Source organism: Rhynchophorus ferrugineus, unplaced genomic scaffold, assembly GCF_030347505.1.
Source record: "Rhynchophorus ferrugineus isolate W39M unplaced genomic scaffold, kcgeb_rfMv2 rfM4, whole genome shotgun sequence".
Classification (NCBI taxonomy): Eukaryota; Metazoa; Arthropoda; class Insecta; order Coleoptera; family Curculionidae; genus Rhynchophorus; species Rhynchophorus ferrugineus.
Genome location: NW_027472583.1, coordinates 49,511,058 through 49,524,753, shown reverse-complemented (window position 1 = coordinate 49,524,753; position 13,696 = coordinate 49,511,058). Strand labels below are relative to the sequence as shown.

The 13,696-nt window shown below is 34.4% G+C and overlaps 1 protein-coding gene across 1 annotated transcript in view; it reads left to right on the top strand.

Moving 5' to 3' along the window:
* Window positions 1-9,238: 9,238 nt before the first annotated feature.
* Window positions 9,239-13,696, top strand: part of LOC143196479 (homeobox protein invected) — a 172,031-nt gene continuing 167,573 nt past the window's right edge. The window contains exon 1 of the mRNA XM_076404178.1: window positions 9,239-10,193. Coding sequence (XP_076260293.1) covers window positions 9,316-10,193 — 878 coding nt within the window. The 5' untranslated portion in view covers window positions 9,239-9,315. The remainder of the gene's footprint in view (window positions 10,194-13,696) is intronic.

Below are 13,696 nucleotides of genomic sequence, written 5' to 3'. Positions count from 1 at the left end.
TTTCCCCTTTTGTTCTGTGAATACCTGTATACATCTTTCTTGATAAATCTAGATTTAATCAGTGCATTCTCCTTAATGCATTTGCCATATTTGCAAAACAGTTTTTATTCTTTCTCTTCTAACACATTTTAACCAAATGCTCATGTATATTCTGAACAATTACACACAAATATGTGCACATAAATCTTTTGCACTCTACAATAACATATCCTACAGTTATTTATTAAATATATACCCACCTTTAGTTGCTTTCACTCTCATTACCCTGTCTAATTGACAGCATTGAATCATATCATATTCAGAAAGTTTCATTCAAGTGAATAACTGAGCTGTTAATTTCCAATCTAACATTTGTTCACAATTCCATCATTTATCAATTTCTTCTTTAATGTGCCTGATCCAGTTCATCCAAACCGAAGATGTTATTAACCATTTCTGTTTTCACCATGAAGAACAATATATCTGTAATGAATTATTAATAAATGTTATGGTTAATAAAACCTAATTAAATGCTATTCGAACGTTTACCGTTTTCCGTCAACTATTGGTGTCATAACACTATTTTTGTTATTATCTTGTCATAAGTGATCATTGGGTTTGCTGGTCTCATTCTGAAATATCCATGTCTCAGCTAAATCATAAATTGAAATAATAAGTCTTCCTTCTTTTTATTAGGTTTGTTCAAAATTTGTATTTTTTTAAAAGCAATATCCGGAAGTTTCATTAGACCGCTTCGATACTTTTCAGACTAACAGTTTCCTCTGAAATAATTGTATTAAATTATGTTTGTATTAAAAATCTACTCACACTTTTTATACATTTAATATGTTTAATCTCTGATAGAGCTAACATCAAGCTGATCTTGATTTGTCGCCCGTTTCGTATGAGGATGGTTTTTTAGGGTAAATGATGTGGCTCGGTGAATGGAGGTAAAACGAAATGAAACAGTGGTGTTTACATTATGTGACCGTTATTTATTGGCTATATAAAAAAATGTGAAAAATATAATTAGATGGCAGCGGTGTTACCTGCAGACGAGGCTTGGACAGTCGATGGTGGCACGTCTAAACCAAACGATGGTTGAGCACTGAATGAATCGAAATACCCTTCAATAACATCCCAGATAAACGTCTCGGGGTTGCCGCCAGCTATTCGTTATCGGGTTCTAGTTGGCGCTGCTGGCACCCCGCCCGTGTTCAACATCTGGGATTATATTTATGGGTATTTTGTAGACCGTTATTCCACGATGTAAAATTCGACATGCCTCAAGGTCGCTACAATACTCCCCTGCCAGAATTTTACATACAATTACTCCAAGCAACAAAAATACAAAAATGTATGAAAAAATATCAAATACAAAAAAAATTATATACCAAACAAAATGTGCTGCATAAAAAGGGCTTTGAAAAATATGATAATTCGAAACGGTTGTGGTTGGTACGGTTGCGATCTGGTACGGCTGTTGATATCTTTCGGTCCTAGGTTTCAAAACAAGCAAGTTCTGAAGAATTTTGTATACGTTTGACAACCGGCTGACTTTGGCAGGCTGGTTTGGTTACACGTTCGAACATTTCAGACAGCGTTTTGTCTCTTTTTAATTAGAATATAATTGGATAGAAAATGTTGTCTGATTCTACAACGAGTTGACAAATTGCGACAAGCAATACATCTTGATGATGTATGTTCAAAACTTCTTTGGATAGACTATAGTTGACGATCGTCGATTGTTTTAGAAATATATGGTGCTACGAGGCTAATGGATATGAGTTAAGTTATTGTAGTGATTTCGAAAATTTAAATTAAGACACGTTAGCTGATACGTTTAAAATGAGTTTTGGAAATGTCTATTATGAGTTTTGGAAACGTTTAAATCGAAGGTTTCAATTAAAAATAATGATTAATAATTATCAATTATGTTCTCAATATATGCCTTTTTAAAGTCGAAATATGATCATATTACATGGAGACGTCTAATAGTTACATTTGTGTTGTTATTCTATTTCTAGAGAAACTATAATACCGTTTGCACACAGCTTACTATGTCCTTGAACAACCTAGTCATTATTTGGATATTTATGTTGTATTTAAAAAAGTTGCTATTGCATGTTGCGACAGTGTGAATGCATTTTTATTACTGCAGAAAATATAGAGTTTACAAATATTACCTTAATATTATTTAATCAAGCAATAATCAAGATAACGTTACATTATTTAGTTTAATGTTCCATAATCGTACATGTGTTGGAATAGGTTATGTATTATATAAAGTTCCAACTCATTGTTAAATAGCATGACATCAGCATGTTTGGTATTAAATAACTGTGAATCTGATAAAATATATTTTGTTGTACAGACAATATATGTGGAGGTGTGTCAAAACGTTCAGTCCAACTAATAAAAACGCATTATTTAGCAACTATCATTTCAGTTTTTGCCTTGAATGGAGATATGATCAGTTCAGAATTTATATATTCTTTTATATAATTATGTGGAATAATAGGTATTTGTTTGAGCATATCTGTCATTTTTGGAGAATTTCCATCAGGTCTATGAACAAATAATATCACCTGGTTTTAATTTTGCGATTAAATAAGGGGTAAGGTGGATCAATCATGAGACAATCGATTAAATCGATGTATGTAATTTCGTCACTGAAACCACTAATTCGTAACAACCTCTGTTGTTTTAGTGATAGATAATTTGTCTGTTTTAGGCTGTTTTCATTTTTAATTTCATTATTTAATAAAATCCTACTAGTGCAGTTAAATTTGACTATTCTTTTTTGGTTGACTGTTTTTTACCCCAAACCGGAAAGGGGATGCCTGTTACGGATACCTGGTCGGGGAGACCCGCAGGAATAAGGGAGTTGGACTGGTTATGTGACGACTTCCTCTGGGCTACCTTCTAAACCCCGCTCTAATCAGCTGACCCAATGACCCTAACTAATACTTCTTACTGTTAGTAAGGAGGGTGCCCGTAACCGGTAACACCGTTAAGAGGCACAAGAGCCAGGCAAGTAGTTAATTGCTCGCCGGAGAAGGTCGAGACAATTAGGAGTTGGAGCACGACGGGGTAATGTCGGCTGTGATAGAATAAGGCCACGAAGAGCCGAATAGCTATTGGCCTAAAATATCGGCCAGCTCCAAATCATCTATTCTCCGAGAGACGAAGAGTGGAGAAATATCTCGACTAAAGCTCGGATATAAAATCGTAAACTTGGGGGACGTCTGTTTCTCTAGGAATTTGATTATTCCTGACGAACCAGGGGGCTTTGATTATTTTCCTGAGAATTTTGTTTTCAAAGACTTGAAGACGTTCCACTTGGCTAGGTTAGACGTATTTGAGATACACACTGAAGCCGAATAGAACGACTGATCGAACCAGCACCTTGTGCATGAGAGATTTTATTGAGAGAGGAAGCGTGCTGGCAGGGTTGATAAGCGGGAACAGCAAATTAACAATACCTTGACCTTTACGGAGGGTCCTTTGAATCTAGGAATTCCACCTAAACTTGCCATCGAAGACAAGACCGAGATAGGTGGCTTCTTCTGACCATGGGATTTCGACGTTTTCGATATTAAGACGCGAAATGCTCGGTGCAAAACGCTTCTTGTGGAAGAAGATGGTTTGGGTTTTCTGTGGGTTGACCCGCAACCTCCAGATATGTAACCACTGGACCATCTCATCGAGTTGTTTTTGGAGTCTGTTTTGGATGTGCGATCCTACTCTTGAAGAAGCAAAGTAAGCAGTGTCGTTTGCGTAAAAAGCTGCCTTAACTTGTGATCTCCTAGGGATATCTGAAAGAAAAATATTAAATAGAGCGGGTGCCAGGAGGTAGCCTTGTGGACTTCCTGCGTCGATTGTTTTCCGGCTAGAGAGAATATCTTTAATCTTTAGCTGGCATCCCCGAGACGTTTATCTGGGATGTTATTGAAGGGTATTTCTATTCATTCAGTACTCGACTATCGTTTGGTTTAGATGTGCCACCATCGACTGCCCAAGCCTCGTCTCCAGGTAACACCGCTGCCATCCGTTTTATCTAATTGTATTTTTCACATTTTTTTATATAGCCAATAAAGAATGGTTACATAATGTAAACACCACTGTTTAATTTCATTTGACCTCCATTCACAAAGCCTCCTGCTATCTCCTTATTGTAGTAGTCATAAATTCATGGATAATACAAATTTTCAAAAGCTACATACTATTAGTTTAGAGTGAATTTTTGGTATGTTCAAAACGATGGTTGAGAAATTTCTTGTGTTTTTGCATTGTTATTTTGATTGGAAAAATGCTACTATAACGAAACACCACCTTGATAAGTGCCATGTAGACCCGATACAAGAGATATTAATGGTTATTGATTCGTATACTGAATTTGAAAATGGCTGTGGAAATGCTGTTGCTAAACCCGGTAAAATTTTTGCTCCCAAAAATCAATAGAAATATACTAAAGATTCATAAAATAGTTTTGATAACCGTAAACTGAAGTTACATAAAGACGTGTGCTACACTTTAAAGATATCAGAAGGTAATGTGTTTATAATATAACAGGAAAATGTTTAAAAAGTTAGACCGAAGCTTAGAGTAAAACTCAATGATATTGTTGCTTTAACTGATTAAAAAAATCATAATTTGAAGGTATAATGTCTGATGATTGTGATAGGTACTTCTTACTGTAGTCTTAGCGCTGACATGTTGTAAATAAAAATTAATTACAATATTTTCTTTTTTATTCATATTTTATTTAGTTCATATTTATCGATATAAATAAAATGTACAATTTAAATAATAATAGGAAATTTAAGAATTTTAAGCTATTTTAAATAGAGAACACAATTCTGTTAGATATTGAAAATAGGATTTCTAGGATGAATATCTTCGAAAGATTTAGGGAATTGCCGAATGTCTGTAGAATGATATAGTTTCGGAATGATATGATTTCATTTATTTATAAAAACGTTGGCAAGAATGATTTACATGTGAGAAGCAGTATTTGTTATAATGAATAACAGCATTATTATCTTACTATTCTTTGATGACAACACGCGCATGAACTACATCTTCAACAATTACTGATTTGTAATAATTTTATGATCTCAAAACAGTGACGCAGTGAACGAACTGTGACAGTTTTATCTAATATAAGTTTAAATTATTTATATTTTGAAGTGGATAGAAGCTATAAAAATGGTCTCTTAACGGAGCGTCTATAGGTTCTCCGAAACGTTAAGGAGGTGTTATTTCAGTTAAGCGAGCTTGATTATATATATATATATATATATATATATATATATATATATATAACAATTTATAATGTGATCTTGAGTGTATAGATATTGTTATGATAAAAACAAAACTGAAGATATTGATTGTTTTTTCAAGTATTTGATGTATTTATTGAGGATATATTGTCCAGTTCAATTGGCGTACTCTCTCTGATTTCTAGATTGCCATTAACTCTATATCAAAAACAACGATCCCATACAGTTCGACGTTAATTTATTTTCAATCATCGCATTTGCTCACACCTATCGCAAACAAACCGCCTCATAAAACTGATAAAATCGACTCTCCATCCCGCTGTTCTCGGCCCCGTACACACACACACACAACCAACGACACGATCCATCATATCGATGCCGAAAAAACGATCAATTGGCCCTACCCTGCCGACAAAACACGAATAAATCACGCCGGCTATGATCCCTCTATCTCCCCCTACCACGTCGACTAACCCCCACCACGTTTCTCCGCCCACCGACCCTTTCCCACGAGGAGCCCCGCCCTCCGGCGGGCGGAGCCTACGACCAATCGTAGCGGCGACGTGTGTGGTCCCGACGAACGATCTCTATTCCGTCGACGTTGCCAATTTAGCGATTAGGTTCGCTGTACGGAGTGAGGAGGGGTACGAGGCGGCGAGATAATAGAGGCCGAGATGGAGGTGGGACAGGACCGGATCGGCAGAATTTCAGGGAACAGGCGCACTAAGTTCCGGCGAACAATAAAGCGCGAAATCCAAGGAAAAAATAATGACCATCGGCAGCTGCAGCATTTTAATTAAGACGGTCGGTATGAGGCAATGGGTTCGTCGAAGAAGATGTTTTGAGCGATCTTCCGGAGAACGGACGTGAAGACTGCTACGATGACGGTCCCAATTTCCCGTAAAACTCTATCGAAACTCGACGAATAAGTAACGGGATGTCTGGCCTTTTTCGATATTCTTTTGTTTAATCTCTAGGAAAGAGTACTTTCCATTTGCTGAAGTAAATTTACTGACAATTTTATTTGTGAATCGACTGAATATCGAGATAAAATTTTAGAGTTTTTCAATAATAATTTTTGTTAATTATATAAGCGATAAGGGTTGTATTAAATTGTATTATAGAAGTCAATTATCATAATGTAATATGCAATTAGTCATTGATATTGATTATTGTAGAACAATATCATTAATGTGTCATGAATTTAATTTTTTTAATACAAACAAATAATATAAATTTATATAAATATAAATTAAGAACATTTAATACGCATCCGATGAAACATTGCCAGATGAAATGCTGTAAATTAAAATAAAAAAAAGATTTATAAAATTTTTCCCTATAAGTTATATTTATTATTAGTGTAAGTATACATTATTTCTATAGCTCTATGTTTGTAATATTGGATAGCTTCCATTGAATAAAGGCTAGGATGTTACTCTCAATATATTGTATATATATATATATATATATATATATATATATATTGTATATATATATATATATATATAGTATATATATATATATATATATATATATATATATATATATATATATATATATATATATATATATATATATATATATATATAATAGAAATATATATAATAATCGAAGAACGAAGTTCTACATGTTTCTCTCCAAAAGCTTATTAGAAATAAAGTCATTGGTTTAAGATGCGAGAATCAGTACATAGTTGAGGGAAAAATGTATAAATACAGATTACAATAGTTTGGACATATTTGTGGAGTGAAAAGTATACGCAGTCCTCACACATTTAGGCCATTTGAATGGAAAACGTAGAAAACACCCTGAAAAAGACATTGATCAAAAAATAATAGTGAACAAAAACAACAACAAACAAAAAACAATTGTGGTGAGATTTAAATGTTGGTCAAGAATGTTCAGAGTCCTGCAGCACTATTAGTAACATAATGGGTAAGAAATGGATACTTTTCCAAGGGCCGGCTATTGATTGATGATGATGATTAAAACAAAACTTCTCGTGAAAAGTGTTGGGCTGTTTTTGTGATGTTGAGATAGTTGGCAAGGAATGGCTTAGTAAATAGATAGTGTTGGGAAAATGAATTTAAGGCACTGTACTGTTGATTATATTGTGTTCCATCTATATATGTTATATGGTTTAATTTTAACTCCTACATATGTTTATTACCTCACTTTTATATTCATATAGTCTTTATCTTTATCCACGTCTGCCACCTAAAATGTAACTATTGCTTTCTTCTCTGTCTTATGCCCCACGTGGGAACTAACAACTCACCAACAGTTGAGTAATGTCTTAGTAAATAGATAGAGTTGGAAAATTAATTTAAGTGATTAGAAGTTTAGAATGAATGACATTGTAGTACGAATACATTATTAGGTGTAATTGTAATTAGATTCACGAATTACCAGTGATTATTGTTTTATATAAGTGATTTTTTTTTATAAATTTGGGCTTTGCCAATTGTTTACCGCGGTCTTTAAACATTCTTGTGTCTGTCATTAACCATAGTAAGTTGCGAATGACCAACTTAGAGACCTTATATTAATACTCAGGTGGTATGGTGGTAGCCCTTATCGTTGTTCCGTTTTGGATTCTATATTTTTGCCATAGACAATTTCAAAGAATCAGCATTCAAACCTAAGGTTGCTATAAGATGAATCTTTTATCTACATTTCTGTATATCTGTAATTATTCGAATAAAACAGTCAATGCACGTCATCAACATTTATAATGCAACGTTAAAAAATCAAATTTAAGTTTTGGTTTATTTTCACTGACAAAATGCTAATGTAAGTAAAACAATGAAACAAAAATATCCTTATCAAATATAATTTATTTTAATTTTCATCTAATGCATACCGTTTCCAAGGACTTATACAATAGTTTATTAAACTGTCATAGTTTGTAGGTTAGAGTTGTTTTATTATATTTACATTAAACTATGGACCTTTAATTAAACAATGAGGTAGAGTTCTAGGCTCGTCTTTCTATGTAGTGGTACCTCCTAAAAGCCTTATCTACCAATCTGTTTTATTGGAAGGACTATATACACATTTATTTCATAAATGATTAAATACATATATTTATATAATTTTAAGGTCCTAAAGAGTCCTTAGAGGCTGATGGGCCAAAACTTATAATACATTAATAAATATCAATCGTATATATAAAAAAAGAGAAAACATTTAACTATTCCAGCATTCAACTTTTAAATTTTCTGAAATTATCTTAATTTTAAATTGTAGTCTTCCAAGATATCGTGCAATGTAATGTGGAATATAATGTTCGCTATTAACACAACAATATTAAATTTTCATATTATCTTGACTTATTCCGATTAACAATTGACCCAATATTGAAGAATAATTAAATATTGTACTTGTTATTAAAACATATTTATAGAAATAGTAGTGAACTGAAGTAGGAATTAATTAATAAATGGTATATCTCTTAGAATTCATTATATTTTATATAACAAGCAAAGATCTGCTAAAAGTAGAAATTAACAATTAAAAGGCTTGGTAATCAAATCCGTTAAAAACTCGTGTTATATATCGAAAAATTAATTAAAAAACGCTGCAAGCAATTATTCGCTGAATCTCTTCCTAATAAGAATCGATTAGCATGCAAATATTGAGGCTGGATATGAATATTTTACGCTGCTTGCGTCCGTATCAGTATTTTTTTTTCGGCAAGCTCCTTTAAACCGATAAGTGAGGGAACGCTATTAAATAACTTTATCTTATTTACTCACCGATCTGACCCTCATACATATTCACTTCTCGACGAGTTGCGAGGAAATACATTCGTAGCCGTAAAAAAATTACATTTAATCGCCAGAAAAGCCGCTTACAGCGGCAACCCCGCTCCCTCACGGCTTACGGCTCGGTCCCGCCCAGCGTTCGGCCCCGCCCATTCGTCGACTCCGCCCCACCGGCCGGTCGCTATCGGCAGATGTTCGCCGAACGTTGTCGTGTCTGCATCGATCGATCAGGTATGGGCTTGCGAGGGTGCCTCACGTGAAATCGCGCGGACCATGGAGGAATGGCGGCCGTAGCGAGCAGCTTGACGATGCTGGGGCGACGATCGGACGCCCACGGGTCGCCCGTTACCGATCAGGACAGTTGTTGCAGTGACGATACCGTACTCTCCGTGGGGAACGAGGTGGAGAATCGTCTGCCGGATGAGGGAACCGCCGCCGCGGCGGCCGTGTCCACGCTCAGCTTCAAGAACCTGGAGGACCACCTCAACGCCCTGTCCCAGGGACCGTCTCGTCTGAGCCCGTCCAACAGCAGTTCCAGGTCTTGTCCGTCGCCGCCGGCGAGTTTTCTGTTCCGCGCCGAGCACCTGGTGAATTTCGGCTATCGGGGAGACAATGGGGGTTCTAGTTTGTGTTCGCCGACGTCCGTGCGGAGCGACGGGGCCGACAGTCCGGGCAGTCCCGGTTCCCGATGGGCGCCGGCTGCCGTGAAGTCTCCGAACAGTCCCGCGGAGTCCGCCTTCGCCTCGTCGAAGCACCACCACGAGCCCTTCGGCCAGCAGCCGGAACAAGGGCGACCCCGTGCCGCCCCCGACGCCAAGAGCGACAACCACCAGGCCACCTTGAAGTTCTCCATCGACAACATATTGAAGGCGGACTTCGGCCGCAGCAGGATCTTGGACCCGATAGCGATCCGCAAAGCCAGACCGCCGCCCTGCAAGAGGGCGGCGACGTCGGAGGGTGGTTTTTCGGGGGAGCAACGGTCGGCCCCCGCCGCGGTGGGCGGGGAGAGTGATAGGACGGGAGGGCCGGTGGATCTCAGCCCCGGCAGTGATCAGGGTGGAGGCGAAACGAAGAGCGAGTCGTCGAAGGGCGACCAGCCGATGCTCTGGCCCGCCTGGGTATATTGCACACGATATTCAGACAGACCTAGTTCAGGTGGGTATTGTTATTATTACATTTCTATATGAAAAAAAAACCTTTCTATCGAGAGATCATTAACCCGCTAATCTTAAAATGGCACTAAAATGAGCTAGTTCAGGAGCATTGAAAATGATAATTGGTGTTACAAAAATATTACTTTACGTAGGGATATCTTAATATACTCGTACATTCAGTAAATTTAACGGGATCAACTCCAAAATATTGAAAAGTATCAAATGAATATAATTAGAACTATATAACGTCATCATATAATCAAAAATAAATATAAACTACAGCTATTAATTCTAACACATTTTAATTAATACTAGAGATCGCCTGTGGTCAAAATTCAACCACAATGTATTTCTTATAATAGAGTAATATGACGAATTTAAAAATGATATGTTACAAAAACTTGTCGCTGTATTTCCAATATAAGATCAGACATTTATTTAATATATAACATTTATTAAAATATTTGTATGTTAAAAAATAATAAATATTGAAACTCTCTCCAGAACTAATACTCACTAACATTTTTAAATTGTATTTAATTAAATATAATTTGCATTAACTTTCAATAATCAACAAAGTATTAATAACTGTAAATGACTGCGGCCCTGAAAGTTATAAGAAAATATCATAAGTAAGATTATTTTCGGGACTGTAACAACTTCAGAGAATGAAATATATGTATACATGATCTTTAGTTTTATGTTGTAAATATAATATGGAATAATAAATGAAGTAATACATGCTTGTAGATTAAAATAGAATATATGATTGGAACAACTTTGAAATATATATTTGACTTTAACATGTATATTAAAACAATAACGAACACAATTAGTTAATTTATTTTTTAAAATTTGGATCTATATTAAAACAATGTCTTTACAATTATTGAATTATCTAGTGATTTGCCAAAATATAGTCTATAAAATAAATAATCAAAATAATTGATACAATGTTCAAATAATAAAATATAATATAGTCACATATCTCATTGCATTCATCATTAAATACTGTAATATTCATCAATTCTTTAAAATGTTTACAAATGTACTGTTAATAATTCATAATTTCTTCTATTATGTCTTACGTGTTCTATCTATGCATTTATTACTTCATTTGTGTATTCATATAGTCCTTAGCTTTTATCCATGTTTGCCACATAAAATGTATATTACAAAAACAATAAATACGTTAGGCTGATTAAAAAATACCTTATGCAGGTATAAAAATGTATAGTCCATTCAAAATAACAGTGACACGGGATACGTCGGAATGTTACCGCAGCTACTCTGAGTTCTAGTATATTTTGGCTCTGACATATAACAACGTTTTATTATGAATAAAATAATTGAACAAATATTTTATTAAATATAATTTATTTTAACATCACAGTACATCAAATGCATTTATTATCGCTACAAAAAATTGTACTTAAAACTACAATTAATTTTGCAGCCGCAATAATTTATAAGTTACAGTTGTTTTATTATATATACATTGAGCTTTTTGTCCGCACTACTGTCCGTAGGGTTCTAGGCGCGTTATTGTATGTAGTGGTATCCCCGAAGGTCTAATTCATATAATTAACAATTGTATATCTGAGTAATGTATTTTACTTTCATTAGAGAGCATATTTCTGTTTTACGCTTAGTTCTTGTTTCTTTCGATGTAATGTATCCTTGTAAAGTCTTTATGATATTACTATATTTCTCTTTAGTTTGTCCTCTTACTATCTTCTTAATGTAAACATTTTTTTTGATGAAACTACATTTAATCATTGCATTCTCCTTAATGCATTTGCTATATCTGCAAAACAGTTAGTGTTATTTCTTTCCTCATACATTTTAACCAAATATTCATGTATATTCTGAATAACAACACACATGCTCATAAAGCTTTCACACTTTATAATACAATTCCCTACAACTAAAGTATATTAATTGTATACTGACCTTTAGTGATTTCCTCTTTCATCACCCTGTCTTGGTAATCGTCAGAATTGAGTCATAAACCAACATTCATAAGGTTTTATTCAATCACTTTCACTTTCAGAAACACTTATCAAGAGAATAACTAAGCTGTTTATTTCCAATCTATCAAAATCTAGCTCAAGATTCTACCATTTGTCAATTTCTTCTTCAATGTGTCTGATCGAGCTCACACAAACCGAAGATGTTATTTTCAACAATGGCTGGTTCCATAAATCCAGACAGTTCTGGTTTGAATATCCTCCTCGAATATCTATTTTAATAATTCTTTGCAATACCCCGTATCAACTCAATTGGATTAAAAATGCAGTGATAGGGAGGAAGACGTAATATTCTGTGGCCATAACATTCAGTAATCTGATCTACTATGTATCTTTTCTCAGGCCTATTTCTAAAAAACTAAATTACATAAAATGCAATTAAATATTTCATTCATATTTACCAAGTAATAGTACGAAGAACTACATGTCTGCAATGAATAAATGTTATGACTAACAAAACCTAATCTATAGTTATTCCAACAGTTACCTTTTTCCATCAGCTTTCGTTGTCTTTACAATATTTATTATCATCTTGCCATGAGCAACCCAATGTACCATTTTTCATTTAAATATATAAATTGATATATTTCTTCCTTGATTTTGTTATATGTTTTTAAAAATTGTATTCTTTTAAAAGCAATCCCTGGAAGTTTCATTATACCCCTTCGTGGGTTATCTTTACACCACTTAAATCCTATATTATCCAACAATGTATGAACGGATGTTCTACATCTCTCAAATAGCTATATATCTTTTGGATTTTTATAGATACTTTCCAGACTAACAATTTTCTCTGAAATAATTGTATTAAATTATGTTTTGATTGAAAAAATTACTTACTGTTTTATACATTTCGTATATTTGATCTCTGAAACACCAAGCTGATCTTGATTCGTCACGTGTTTTGTATAAACATGGTATATTGTTTTTTATTTCTTGAGATATGTACATGATAAATTTAAATATAGATTTTCAACCATTTAATATGATATGGCTCTATTTTGATACTACCTATATTAAGATTAATTTAATTTTGTCGCATATCCTCATCTATTATTTCACAAATTATCATAAAAACTTATTGTTCATTTTGTATATCACTTTAGTTTTAATTTTTAATTTTTTTTTACTACAACATTCCTTAGGTAATTTAAAATATTGGAATTAATTTTGGCTTTTTGTTTAATAATTTTACCCTCTTTATATTTATGAGGGTATCACAAGAAGTATTTAACGTAGCAAAAATATATATAATTCTGCTGGGGCATGGTTGTAAATGTTTGAAATTGTTTAGTATTTGTGAATGTTCTAGGCAAGAGTGTAAAATCCGACAGGGAATATGATCCCAGTCACGCCAGTAACCAGGCTGGGTAAGACCGGATATCTTCTGGGATGATTTCTAAAGTTGGTCACTCGCCAGTCGGTAGGCTTAATGCTGAGGACCGTGGTTCGGAGCCCACGTTAAACTTTAGGCTCAG